This window comes from Passer montanus, unplaced genomic scaffold (assembly GCF_014805655.1).
Source record: "Passer montanus isolate IOZ18808 unplaced genomic scaffold, ASM1480565v1 scaffold64, whole genome shotgun sequence".
Lineage (NCBI taxonomy): Eukaryota > Metazoa > Chordata > Aves > Passeriformes > Passeridae > Passer > Passer montanus.
Genome location: NW_024371482.1, coordinates 108,213 through 122,381, shown reverse-complemented (window position 1 = coordinate 122,381; position 14,169 = coordinate 108,213). Strand labels below are relative to the sequence as shown.

Below are 14,169 nucleotides of genomic sequence, written 5' to 3'. Positions count from 1 at the left end.
CAACGTGGAAGGAGGGACAGATTTCCATCTGCTCAGTTCTGATGGCAGAGGGCAGCACAAGAGCCAAACCCTGGGTTGAAATCCGTGGGGAGGGTGGGGGAGATGGGACATGGCAACAAAGGGGCTGAGCTGGTGGGATCAGCGTGAAGTGACACACTGAGGAGCTGAGAAGCCAATGAAAGCCTCATTTTTAAGCCTGTTTTCCACACTCACAGCTTGCTTTGTTCCCCCCTCCTCCCCCTTCCCCTGTAAACCAAGGCTCACCCAGCTGGTGCAGGTCTGGGCTCAGACTCTGGGTGTGAGGCAGCTGCTGGATCTCCCAGCCCCTGGGATGTCACCCACCCCAAAGGGCCTGGGAGCACCCAGGTGAAGGTGTCACAAACCAGCCCCTGTGGCAGCCCAGCAGCACCTGCATCCTCCTCTCTGCCTGAGCACCCACAGGGAGCCAGCCTGGGGTTTGGGGTTTGGACACATCCCTTTGCTCGTCCCTGTGACAAATAATCAACCACCACCTGATGGATTCACCTTTTATTAAGCTGCCACCCAGAACAAAAGGAGGAGAGAGCAAAGCCTGCCCTGAGACCTTCACAATGCTGGCAACTCTGCATGCCTTCCCCTCCAGGAAAAGGGGCTATTTCTCCACAAAAACCCCCTCAGAGGGTATTTTAAATAGAACTGAGAGTTAAAATGTCCATTATTGGAGAAAAAAAAAATCAGTAGAGCTCCTGCCACTGTCAGAGCCCTGCTTTCATGCAGATGAGACAGGATGGACAAAGGCCACGCTGGGGTCACCAGCTGGAAAGAGCTGCCCAGGCGTGGCTGTGCAGGTACCACATCCCACAGGGGGATGAACGTGGAGATGGGACCACCCCCACCTCAGATAACCCCAGCAGCAACAAGCACAAACCCTTGGGCTCACAGGGACTGGGAGGAGGTGAGGAGCCAGCACAGCTGCTGGGCTGCCAGCTGGAGGAAAGGTGGGGAAGGAAGGGGTGATTTTAGCTAAGAAAAAAAAAATCTGCTTAGGACCAAGCTGTTTGCAGGTGTCTGCAGTTCAGGAGGCTGGGGGCTGCCTTTAGTACAGTCTGGGCTCAGCACAGAGGAGAGCTGGAGCTGGGCTGGGCTGGGGGAGTTGAGCTTCCCCTGGGAATGGGGCACAGTGTCCCTCCAGCCATTTCAGCCAGGAGAACCTACCCGTGGTGGGCAGGTAAAAGAGACAAGGTGTGCTGGTGGGCAAGTGGGGAGTGCATGGGCCTCCAGCTTCCAAAAGCACTGAGCAGCCACAGGCCTGAGCTCAGACCCAGAGGGCTGCTCACAGGAGATGAAGTTCCTCCATGAAGCTGTCCCCTTGTCCTGAGCTCCAGGACTGCAGCCCATTCCCTCCTGCCCACCCACCAGCTGCAAACCTAATGTGTGGCACTGACTTACCTGCACCTGGTGCCAGGGGACAACTTAGTAGTCCCCAGCCTTGCAAGTCTTGCTCACACACATTTTACTTTTGACACTCAGCAAATGCAGCCCAGCCCATGGAGCAAGAGTCATGTGCTGGCAGCAGCCACAGCCAAGGCTCAGCAGGGTGGGAGGGCAGCAGGGCAGCCTTTGGGGAGCAGGGAGGTGGGAGAGCAAACCTGCAGCTCACTGGGCTTCACATCGGGGTGGGAGGGGGAGGCTCTTGCCAGTCCCAAATGTTTGAACCTACTTGGGAGGAAAAAGCAAAGAAAAACTAGTGATGTCACTCGGTGCCTGCAAAAAAGGAATCATTATTTCCCAACAGGGTTTAGAGGCTCCTGCTGGGGGCAGGGAGGGGAACAGAAGAAGTGAGTAAGAAGAACCTGACATCTCTGTTCTAGGCTCGAGCTCCGAGTACGGCTCGGCACGTGCTCCTAGATGGATTTCCTCCGCAGCCGGGGGTGCTGCCGGCAGCGAGGGCTGCTGGAAGACAAAGTGCTCCCCGGGGAAGAGCCGGTCTGACCCCGCGTGCTCAGGGACACCTCGTCAATTTTGTAGGAAATGGAGTTGTAATACACGGGGTTGGTGTGGCAGCTCAGGGTCTCGGGGTGGGAGGGCGCCGGGCTGCCACACACCTGGGGTCTGTAGCACAGGCACGTGCAGAAGGACGGCACCTCGGCCGCCGACACGGCCGACTGGCGCCGCTGCCTCTCCGCGTCCTCCTGCACCAGCGGGATCAGGTTCATCTGGCTCGTCCTGTCCTCCACAGGGAGAAAAATGGCATTGCTGCTGCGGCTGTCCTCTTTGGGCTTGAGGTGGATGTTGTTGCGGGCTCTCCTCAGCGAGGCTCGCTCTTCGGCGTCGCGCCGCTCGTCCTCCGAGTTCATGGTCAGGAACCGCAGCACCACCAGGTTGAGGAAGGCGCCGATGACAGTCAGGCCCACCAGGATGTACATGAAGCTGAAAGCCACGTACGGGGGCTTCTTCTGCAAAGCCTCGTTCTTCTGCAGAGCCACAAAGTCTCCAAAGCCAATAGTGGTCAAGGTTATGAAGCAGTAGTAATAGGCATGGAAGAAAGTCCAGCCCTCGAAATAAGAGAAGGCTGCGGCGCCGATGCACAGGGTGCCCATGCAGGACAGAAAGCCCACCAGGACCATGTTCTCCATGGAGACATGGGTTGTCCTCATGCCCAGACACTTCTTGATCTTCTTGAGCAGGAGCCTCACGACGGTGTTCATGCGCTCCCCCAGGCTCTGGAACATGACCAGCGTCAGGGGGATGCCCAGGATGGCGTAGAACATGCAGAAGACTTTGCCAGCGTCTGTGCCGGGAGCAGCGTGCCCATAACCTGTGAAGGACACCGGGAAGAGGAAAGGTGGTGTCAGACCCTCACTGGGTTTCCAGTAAGGCTGCCCTGTGACCAAGAGGAGCAGTAGAAAAATGGAGAGAAGAATGGAAAATGACTCAATAACAGATCTGTAGGCAATGCTAACAGGGCCATGGGATGCCCATCCTTTGGTATGATGGCACATTCATGTAGGCAGAACCTCATTTGACCTCTAAAGAGAGAAGCTACCCTCCTGATAGCCCCCAGTGTCACAGAGGTCATGAGAAGGCCTAGAGCTGGGCTGGGGTCTGCAAGTCTCCTGCAGCTCACGAATAATCCAGAGGCCAGGCTGCTGTGCCAGTGCCAGGTGTGCAGGGTAACCTGAACCCCACGGCGAGGGGGAACAGAGGCTCTGCAGGATGCTGAGACCAGCAGCATCAGATCACCCTGTGGGGAGGAACACACCCATCCACAACTGCTCTTGCAGGGGCATTGCCACCTCCCCTGTCACCTGCTCCTCCTCCTCCTCCCAAGCCATCCAGTGTCACATGCACATTTCAGTCTCATCTCTAGGAGCATTTGCTGTGTGGCCTGTTGGACAGGAGCCAGAGCGACCCTGCAGCCCTGTGCTATAGGGACACTCCCCACAGGAGCAGCTAAGTCTGGAAGGACTTCTGCAGACCCACTCCAGACTTACTCCAGTGTCACTAACACTCAGACCTAAAGCACCACTGGCCTGCTGGTGAGGAGGGGCTGTGTTGGTTTAGATGCAGGGTAGGGAGCATTTGTGTCACCACAGCTGTGTCAGCCCTTTTCCTGGGGACAAGGAGCTCCAGGACAACAAGGCTCTCCTTGAAAGCCTTCTGAGATTTAATTTCTCCACCTTGGCCCAAGTTTCAGAGCTGTGACTCAAGGACACACACCATTACACTGTGAGGCACAGTGAGGTATTCACTGCAACCTTCCGGGCTCCCGCGATTCCGTGCCCACCTCAATTACAGCAGCTTAGCAGAAATTGGTGGCCCCTGACCTCAGAGGACGAGTAACAAAATCAGTGCAAGGGAGTCACGTGGCGTGGGGAGTAACAGCATCCAAAGGCATCCAAAGGCATCTGAGCCTTTCTTTTGAGTTGCTTCTACAAGAAACTACCAGGGCCTGAAACTTCCCTTCTGAAAGTGCCTGCAGAACAGTGCCAGCTCCTTCTTGTGCTGCTGCCAGGCCTTTCACAAACAGCTATTTGTATTTTCACTTTCTGCATGATTTTGTGTGACTTTTGCATGGAGAACATGGGGGAAAACACCCTCTTGTTACCCCACAGTCTTATTTGAAGTGGTGACTTGGCTTCACCTCAGTCCTTGCTGCCCATGGATTTCCAGGATACCTGGGGAAGGTGCTGCACCCACTGATGGAAGGACCAGAGGAGGATAACCATGTTATCCTGGGCTCCTGAGCACACCTCCTGCTGCAGGAAACTCCTGCGTGGGACAGGGCTGAGGGGCTGAGGGCAGCATTGTCCTTCACCATGCTGTGCTCAGAGCTGCCAGCTGGCAGAAAGGGACCAGCTTCTAATTGCTCTTTCTGTTCACAAATTCACACAACAAAAAATAATGGATTTAATGCCTGCATGCCACATTTCATGAAATAGAGAGCAAACAGGAGACTGCAGTGGCAAAACCTCCCAGTCAGATCCAAGCTTAATAACTGAGTGCAATCACCAGGTCCCAGGCTACGAGATAATACAATGACAGCAATGAGGATGTAAAGATAATGATCCACAAGAGCAGTAAGTGGAAAAACAATTGTTATACTCTGAGAGACTGTTGAAGGAGTGTTTGACTGATGGTTTTGAAATGACAAAGGGAATTAGAAAGAGTAAACACAGCTACAATAACATTAAAACTGGTATTTGGAGCACAGCCCAATATAAAGAGATCTAACATGTCAGTGTTTGAGAAATACGGCACCTGGGCTGAAATTATTTATCACACAGGGTGTGTGATAAGCACAGCCATTGTTTGTCACAGCCAACAGGAAAATCATGTAAATGAAGCTATAACCTGTCAGGTGATGATGGGGATTTTTGCTGAAGCTGTTCATCTTTCCCTCCTGCTGTGGTCTGACCTGAACCATGCCCTGAGCCCACCGTGGTTTGCTGACCATGTGTGTTCCCAGCACAAACCCCACACTGCATCCCATGGGAGCACATGGAGAGCCCAGGCAAGGCCTGCAAGATACCTGTCCCTCTTCCACCTCTTGGTCTCTGGTAACACAGTGCAGCTGATCCCACCGACCCTTGTCCTGAGGGATGATGCTACCAGAGGTATTTCCACCATCCCAAGCCCTTTAGGAAGGCTGAAGTCCTGTCCTGAAGAACAGGAGGAGCCTGCTGGCTGTGCCAGGGCAGGATTTAGCCTCAGGATTCCTGCCTCCAAAACACATCTGCTGACTGAAATTCCAGCACAAGCGGGAAGGCTGAAGTCCTGCCCTGAAGAACAGGAGGTGGCTGCTGGCTGTGCCAGGCAGGATTCAGCCTCAGGATTCCTGCCTCCAAAACACATCTGCTGACTGAAATTCCAGCACAAGCAGTGGCACAAGCACAGGATCCCTGTCTACCCCCACAGGATGCCAAGGGTGCATGAATTAATCTAAGTGGATTCATTAAACAATGCTCAACTCCCATGTGGCTAATCTCACCTAAATTAAGACAACCCTCATTCAATTTAGTTTCATTCTCTTGCAAAATTGAAGCGGACAAACCACTGCACTGGGCTCTAGTATGGATAAGTGATTCAATCACTCCCCTCCAAGCTGACACCCATGTCTCTGCAGCTTTCTGTGCAGGCAGGCAGCGGGCAGTGGCTCGTGGCTCTCTTGGCTCCATGAAGCAGATCTCACACAGCCAAACACCCAGAGTTTTGGGCCAGCAAAGAAGCCAACAATTCTTGCCCAGCTCTTCCCCCAGCTCACTGGCTGGAGCCAGCACAGGGGACAGACACAGGCCCTACCTCTGCCCTCCCACACCGCTGCCAACTTTGGCAGCTTCCTGCTCCAGAGGTTCCCGCAGGAGCCCCACAAGCTGCTGCCTCTCTGGGACAATGTCCATGCTTGCGGCCCCAGCTATAACAGCACCCCCAGCACAGGGTGGCCCCAGCCTGCCCGTGGGTCACCTCGCCCCCTCCAGGCACTGGGGTCCCACAGGGTCAGCTAGCAGGTAGCCTGAAGAGATGTCCCAGCCTTGCAAGGGTGACACCTGCCTCTGTCCTGCGGGCACCCCCCAGACCGCCCTGGAGCTCCCGGGGGTACTGGAGGTGTGGGGCTGGAGAAGGATGGGGCGCAGGGACGTGGAGCGACATGGGGTGCAGGGGCGTGGGGATGGAGGGACATGTGAGGCAGCGATGGAGGGACACGGGGTGCAGAGGTTCGGGGATGGAGGGATGGAGGGATGGAGGGATGCCGGGCGCGCCGGCCGGGCTGCCCGCACTCACCGATGGTGGTGATGACCGTGATGGCGAAGTAGAAGGAGCCGGCGAACTTCCACTGGCGACCGGCGCGGTGCGGCTCGGCCTGCAGCACCAGGCGCTCCAGCTCCCGGTAATCGTCGGCGGAGAAGCGGTACTTCCTCCGCAGCTCCCCGCGCTTCTGCTCCAGCAGCCGCTTGCGGCCGCTCTCCGCCTCCGACTCCAGCGCATCGAAGACCGCGGCGCCCACCAGCAGGTAGGAGAAGATGCAGAGGATGAGCGCGGCCGTGCGCAGGTTCTGCCGCTTCATGGCGAGGGGCGGCCGCCGCGCTCAGCCCGGGCTCCGCATGGCCCCGCCGCCGCCGCCCCCCGCCCACCGAGCCCGGGTCCCGCTCAGGGCCTCCTGCTTGCCCTAGGCATGGGTTCCTGATGCCCCGGGCACCGGCTGCTGCTGCCCCGGGCACAGATTCCTGCTGCCCCGGGCACAGGTTCCTGCCTGCCCCCGGCACTAGCTCTTGCGGGCTCCAGGCACCGGCTCCTGCTGCCCCGGGCACCGGCAGCTGCGGGCTCCAGCTCGCAGCACACCTAGGCTGGCTCCGGTGTGCCCCGAGCCCTCCCAGCCTGGCAGCCCCGGGCAGCGCCCGGCTCCAGGTGAGCCCTAGCGAGGCCGCGGTTCATTCTCGTGCCAGTGACAGCAGTAACATCCCCGCTCCCCGAAGCTGCCCCTGGATGCTCCCAGGCTGGAGGAGTTTCTTGTGCCTACACCCTCTTTGCCTGCCCTCCCAAAAGCAAGGTTCTTTGGGGCTGGGCGGCTGTCCCGAAGTACCCTGTGGTATCATCCCTGTGGTATCATCCCTGTGGTATCATCCCTGTGGTACCAGCCCTGCACGGGCAGCCCTGACTCCTGCTGCTCTGCCCTGCTCTGGGCCCTTCACACCCATGGCACTGAGGAACGCTGAGGTGTTACCTGTGTAACCCATTTGTGTTACCTGTGCAGTCTATCTGTGTTATCTATGTTCCCAGTGTTATCTATCTGTGTTATCTGTCTGTGTTACCTGTGTTATCTATCTGTGTTATCTGTATTGTCTGTGTTATCTGCCTGCTTTATCTGTGTCATCCTTTTCTCAGCTGGTTACCAGAGCAGAGTCTGGCCTGTTGTGTCCAGCGCTGTTTTAAGAGAGCAGAAAGGAAGAAAAACAGATTCAGTGTTTCTGCTGCTTTCTTTGGCACACTGGTGAGAGGCTGCAGGCACAGGGGATGTGGGGCCTGCCCACCCTGTGCTGGTGTGGGGGGCAGTGAGCTCAGCCTCTCTGCACTGATGTGCTGTGGACAGCCCAGGTCAGCCCCAAGGAGCAGGGAAATTAGCTGTGGTAGCAGGCAGAGCCCACAAATTGAAGACCCTGTTTCTCATTCCTGGTTACCATAGCTTTTATGTAACTCCTATACTTCACTTTTAAAAATAGAAAGATACTTCTGAGTTGTGTGTTGCAGGCGATAGTATCTCTTTCAGGAAAATAAACTCTTCTTTGGCTGGGAATAAAACACACAAGTGAAAAAACAACGGGGCTTACATCCCTCTTCATCCATCTTGCTTCTCTCTCTGGAGAGGAGATGCTTTGGGATTTAATTGCACCAATGAAGGTTTGAACTGGACATAAGAAAAACTTTTTAACCATGAAGACAGTGAAACACTGGAACAGACTGTTGGGGGAGATTGTGGCACCCTGTCACTTGAGGAGTTTAAAAATAAGATAAGCAGATGTCTGGGTGTCTGCTGAAACTGCTCTGGGTGCAGTGGGTGCTCTCCTGAAGGAGGGGGTGACTCAGTGCTCTCCTAGAGCCCCTTCCATCCCTGTCCTCAGCATTCCCATGGCCAGCAAAGGGACACGGTGGCCTTTCCTACTGTAATTGTGAACTCTTTTTCACCCTGGCCACTTGCCACTTCCCTCCTCCTTGCTGAGCCTCCGTGCCAGCACCATTAGTGAAAGTTGTTATTGGAGAAAAAATAGACTCCGGCATCCATCAGGATCAGCACAAGCTGTCAGCGTGCTGCTCGACATCGCAGGGCTTGCAGCCTCCTAAATCATGGGGCAGAGCCTCTGCTGCAGGAATGTGTCTGCTTTGTGTTCTCCGTGGTGTGCCTGCAGCCCTGCTCACAGGGTTGCTGTCAAACCTCCAGCCCCAGACACGTGTGGGGGCCTCCTGCTCATGAAGATGCACTTCACCTGGTGCTGGTAATTTTTTCCACTGGTCAGCAAAGACTTCCCACCTTGCAGCCAGGAGCCAGAGCTGCTCACTGAGCTTCTGTTGCTTCCATTACAGAGGAAGATCTTGTAATGATTGCATCTCTGGGTGCCTGTCACACATCTTTTAGGAGGCGTTCTGGGGTCTGCAGTGCCTTGCAGGTCAAATTCTGGGGTCCCTGGGTGATATTTGGACAAAATTTGGATTTGAAGCTGATGCTGTAGCCTGTTATTGAAAGGCAGCTCCTCTGTGAAGATGTTGGGCCAACATGCCATTGTAGGCTGCAGCATGGAAACCCCTGGGAGGTGCTCTCCACTGGGTGGGTGACAACAGGCACAAGGTGCTTGCCCAGTTCCTTTAGGAGCAGCATCAATCTCAGCGGATCACCAACTAAATCCTGCAGTTTGTTTCCAAACCTGTGTTTCCAATCCTGCAGTTTGTTTCCAAACCTGCATTTGAGAGCCAGCAGTGCTCGGGCAGAGGTGGTACAGCATGGCTTTCCCAAGGTGCTGCCTACACAGGGAGGGGTCTGTGGTGGCATTTCCCCCTCTGTGGGGCTGGGAACACTGGGGACAGGAGGAGCATCTCTGCTGCCACAGTATGAGCAGTTCTCAGTGCTCCCTTCTGCTAGCCCTGCCCTCCTTGTGGCTGGTGGTGGGCTAACCTTGGCTACTTCAAGGTCTCCTGACCCAAGAAGAAATCTTTACCTTGCATTGTCTTGGGAGATGGGTCTTCCATCAGCATGGCCTTTCCCTGCTGCCCTGGAAGTCATAGAGATTGGGATGTCACTGATTTCTCTTTTTGGGGCTTGCTTTCACCTCTTGCAGGTCAGAGGCCCCTGTAGAATAAATGCTGCTCAGCAGCAGAAAGGGTAGCAGGATCCATCTCCTAACGAGAACCCCCCATTAACAAGCCAGGACAGTGTCTGGAGTGGGACTGGAGGCTTCAAAATTCAGGCTGGATTCAGCCTGCTCTGCCTCTCACTGCTCACACACTGCTTTCTCCTGCCTGCAGGGATCACAGGGATGAGTGACACCAAACTGTGTCAGATGGCTGCTGTGGAGGGCCATCCTGTCCTGTTCTCCTGAGACTCAGGAAAGTTTCACACTTTCCTGCTGGGAAACCAGAAGTTCAGCCTTTGTGCTTCCCTGGACTTTGTTCTGCTTGAGGAAGGTCAAGCTGGAGCCGTGGGTTCAGGGCAGGCAAGATAATGTACTTTATCATTGATTTTCAGTGAGAAGTTGCATTATGAGATTAAATGTCTCATTTTTATTGCATGGGGAGGCAAAGAAAAGCAGGAGCACTGAAAATAAAGCCTAAGTCCAAGTGCTGTGTTTGTGTGGGGAGGTGCTTGTGACTGGGAGTGAACGTGCCTTTTTCCAATCCTTTGGAGGTGAACTTTGAGAAGCTGCTTCCTCTGAGGCTGGTAAACAAAGTCAAACCTCATCTGTGTTTAAACCAGTGCCTAATTAGTGTGTCTAATTGGCCCACATCTACTAATTCCACGCTGGCAGGGAGTTTATTAAAAAGCTTTTCTAGTTCTAATGGATTGAAATAAGCAAAGCTGCTTAGCAGTCTCAGACGAAAAGCACTATACAGGGACCAGTTGTGTGGGTCTGCTTGAGTCAATCCCAAATCCCACCAGGTGTCAGCCCCTTCCCTGGCTGCAGCTGCAAGGTGCTCCAGCTCTGTGAGGGCTTGGGGAGCATCCTGATGTACTCTGCTTCTTTTGGTTATTTTTAAACACCAAATTGATGGTTTTGTTTGCTTTAGTGAAAGCATCAGCTATTCTAGCTTTAATGCCATTAATACTTAGATTATAGATAGCCTGGCAAAGCCACAGGATGTTTCTAAAGCAATGGATTAGTTAATTTCCAAAAAGTGTGAGGTATCAGGGTATGAATAACAACCAGCTGCAGCTGCTCAGATGATGTCCTTAAGCCACAGAGGGACTGGCAGCACCGTGAGCTGGGCACAGGGAGAGATCCTTCCTCTCTGCATGCAGGGCCATGGCAATGCCTTCCTCTGCACACACAGCACCCCTGATTGGATCCAGGCTGGATCCAGTGTTTGCTTCTGTCCCATGACTCCACAAATTATCCTGTAAAACATCCTCCTGCGCACTGGAGCTGCCTCAGAGCTGTCCTTTGGTCACACTCAGAGTTACTGCAGGCTCAGGAACCTCACGGCTTTCCCTGGGCTCTGAGAATTCCTGCTGCCTCCTTCCTGGGCCCTTTGTAGCTTGGATGGCTGCAGGCACTTTGCTCTGCATCGTGATGTGGAAGGTCAGCAAGAGAACTAAAGAAGCATTGGATATAAACTGGTTGTAAATGCAGATTGCCTCCGCGTGGTCTCCCATGGATGTGATTCCAGGTTTCCAACCCCAGAGCAGCTGGACACAGTTCCACCTGTGACTGTCTTCAACCACCTTACCCAGTACCAGCCATGCTAAAGCTTGTTATGCCACCTCCTAAAAGCCCAGAACTCATTGGGAAGCCTTTCCCAACTGCCCTTCCTGCCCAAAAAGGGTTTTTTGAGGGGACACACAGCCCCATCCTCCCACCCCACTCCCCCCAGCAGCCTCATCTGCCAGTGGTTGTACACAAAGCAGACCTGGGCTGGAAATGCTGACAGTACTCCTGAGAGTTTATGGTCACAAACTCTATTTTCAGCCTAATAAGTTTTTTATATGCTTGGAAAGCTGTCAGTTGAACATCAGCCAGGCACAAAGTACCTGCCATAAAGTGTCTGGACCACAACCAAATGGGAAAGGTGCTGCTCTGCTTTAGCAAGTTCTTCATCTTGGATGCTTTAGTTGGTTCATTTATTATGTTTGAGGATCTTGGCTTTAATTATAAAATAATAAGATAAAATCATAATGCCTCTACTTAAAAATCTGTGGAAATATTTGCTGAGAGCCTGTTAAATCAAAGCTCTCTGGATTGGGTTTTGGGGCTGGCAGGCTCTGTGGTGCTGCTGCTGCTGGTGCCAGAGTGGGCTGGCCAGGAGACGCTGGGATGAAGGAGAGAGGCTTTGGGAGTGTGTCTGGAGAAGGGTCCTGCTTCTGGGCGAGGTGAGTGTGGCACTGAGCAGCCGTGGCCCCCAGCACAGCCCCAACACGGGAACATGGCCCCAGGGAGAGCAGGGCCTGAGCCCTGGGCCTGCCTCTGCTCCCACCGCCGTGCTATAAATGACTGCCCTGCATCCCAGCCCGTGGGACTGCCAGGGAGGTCAGGGGTGGTGGGGGACAAAGGGTCTGGGAAGGAATTACAAATATGCGAGGCTCTTTTGGAGGCTTCCCGCTGACAGCTTTGACCCTGTCCTGGGAGGCATGGCAGCACGGCAGTGCAGGGATTGGAAAGGTCCTGGGCTGCTGCAGGGATCCTGTGGGACACCGCAGGGAAGGCTGGGCTCTGCCATGCTGGGTGCCATGCAGTGAGCACTGGGTGCCTCAGAGCAGAGGTGTCTGCCCGCAGGGTGGGTGTGCTCAGTGGGACCCCATCACCCCATGGCAGCGCCCTTCCCCACCGGGGGCTGGTGGGGCAGGAGCAGTGCCTGAGCCCGCCTGGATGTGCTTCAGGCGGGGCCGGAGGTGGGTCGGTGCCGCGGGGCTGAGCCTGCTCCAGGCCGGGGCCAGGGCCTGGGCCGGGGCTGGAGCACTGAGCCGGGGCCGGGGCCAGGGTCTGGGGCTGGAGCACTGAGCCAGGGCCGGGGTGCTGAGTCTGGGCCACGGTGCTGAGCCGGGGCCGGGGCCTGGGTCGCTGGGCCTGGGCCGGAGCCGGGGCTCTGAGTCGGGGCCTAGGCCGGGGCACTGCCGCAGTCCCGGCTGCGGCCCCCGGAGCTCCGCTTCCCGGGCCGACAGTTTACAGCAAATGGCTCCTTTCGATACTAAAAATAACCCGCTGGAAAACAAATCTGCCCCATGGCTTCAACCGGAGAAAAGTGCATTTATTAGTAAAACTCAAGACGTCCTTTCCTGTTTTTCTCTGAAGAACCGGTGCTGAGAGGTTGATTGAGTTTCCCAGCCAGGCACCGGCTTATTTCAGTGCAGGGTTTGATTCCTCCAAGACTCATTTTTCTTCCCCTGATAGCGATGCTCCATGGCTGGTCCCACACTCCACTGGCCAGAACAGCTCTGGGTTTGGGGCCACAAGCGATTTGCCAGCCAAGGGAGCTGTAAATGCCCTTTGAAAGTGTTCCTGCTGCCCATGCCTGAGAGCACAGCAGGTTCCCAGTGGGGAATGAACAGAACAAAATGAAATATCTGTTTTCCCTTGCTGCATAAGCACCGTTTTAGGGACTTGTTTTTTCCTCCACCTTAAAACTGCAGATTTTACGAAGTCTTGTTTATATACAAAGAGTTTCCAGCTGTTTCTCTCCAGGCTTTTCTCTGGAAGGACTAATTGAGGAGAAAAGACAGATCCTCTGTGAACTACAAATGCAAAAATGTCCCTGTATTTGCTTGGTCCAGCTGCTTGTCCCCTGCTCCAGCCCTGGCCCTGCAGGCCCTTTCTTTCCAGCCATGCTCAGGGACTGTGTGGTGTCCCTGGGACACAGCACAGGAATCACAGCTGTTCCAGGCACTGGGACACAGATCTGCCATGAATCTGTTAGAGGGAATTAAATTAACAATAAGCTTTTTTGGAGGCAGGCAAACCACCAGAGATAAATGGAGAAATAAACCAGAAATTTCTCTGTGATCTGAAACATTTAACTGACTTTTAGGTCCTTTGTGTAAGTGTCTCTTGAGGCAGGAGCTGAGGCGCTGAGCAGTGACAGGAGGTGATGCTCTGGCATCTCCACACAGGCTCAGGGCAGGGCCATTTGGGGGTTTCTGGCTTGAGAGCGACGAGTGAACAGCCCTCTTTGTGGAGGCAACGAGAACATCCCCCAGGCTGGGATTGGCAGGTGTGGCTGTAATCCCTGTGCTACACCTTTGGGAGAGGATGAGTCTGCTGCTTTGCCCATGAGCCACCCTCTGCTTCTACATGCCCTGCTGGAAAGAAAAATAAAGTTTCAGCTTGTGCAGCCCCTCTGCCTCACTGTGGCCCTTGTGCTGCTGCCCTGGGGCACCCTGCCAGAGCTTTTCCCACATCCCAGCTCAGTGCAGTGGCTGCAGGGATGGATCTGTTGTTTCAGCTTTTGCACAGTTAAGTTTCTTTCCTCCAAGAGCCCTCAGGAAGCTGCAGCATTTGCTGATGGGTAGTGCAGACCTGCTGGGCTCTTGGACAGCCCCAGGCTCATGGATGAGCTGCATCCAAAGGATCTGCATCCCCATCTCCTCTGGGCTCTCAGCATGGCACTGCGTGGCCAGCACTACACACTTTCCAAGGGGGGTTTGTGCCTCCAAACCAAGGAACATTTAATTCAGTGACAATTCCTGTCTCTTGGCAAACCCACCAGTGAACCTGCCCCTGAGCTCTCCTCACTGCCAGCAGCTCCCCATTGCCGTGGGACTGTCTGCACTGGAGACACGGAGCTTCTGCAGGGTGGGCTGTGCTGGTCAGAGCACACTGGGAGCTGTGGTGGGTGGCTCTCCCCACCTCTGCTCCTCCACAGTGAGCAAAGGCAGCCAGGACAGAGTTAATCTGTCTCCTGTCCTTGGATGTCCTGAGCACAGCACAGAGGCAGCATCTCCAAGGAGGAGCTGTGGTGCCTTTGGAAAGCCTGGGAGCTCTCTGATGCTCCTTA

General features: G+C 54.8%; 1 protein-coding gene across 1 annotated transcript; it reads right to left on the bottom strand.

The window, feature by feature from the left end:
* Positions 1–1,868: 1,868 nt before the first annotated feature.
* On the bottom strand, positions 1,869–6,600 carry KCNK15 (potassium two pore domain channel subfamily K member 15). The gene is made up of 2 exons (XM_039728142.1): positions 6,262–6,600; positions 1,869–2,797 (listed from the first exon to the last, which is right to left on the bottom strand). Exons 1-2 carry the CDS (start codon positions 6,542–6,544, stop codon positions 1,884–1,886), a joined length of 1,197 nt encoding a protein of 398 aa, XP_039584076.1. The 5' UTR covers positions 6,545–6,600; the 3' UTR covers positions 1,869–1,883.
* Positions 6,601–14,169: the final 7,569 nt, after the last annotated feature.

What these genes read in the sequence shown, in the direction of transcription:
- KCNK15 (XM_039728142.1), bottom strand. Translation starts at nt 6,544, where the DNA reads ATGAAGCGGCAGAACCTGCGCACGGCCGCGCTCATCCTCTGCATCTTC. An exon ending in CACGGTCATCACCACCATCG is followed by an intron (nt 2,798 to 6,261) that starts GTGAGTGCGGGC and finishes TGTCCTTCACAG; the next exon opens with GTTATGGGCACGCTGCTCCC.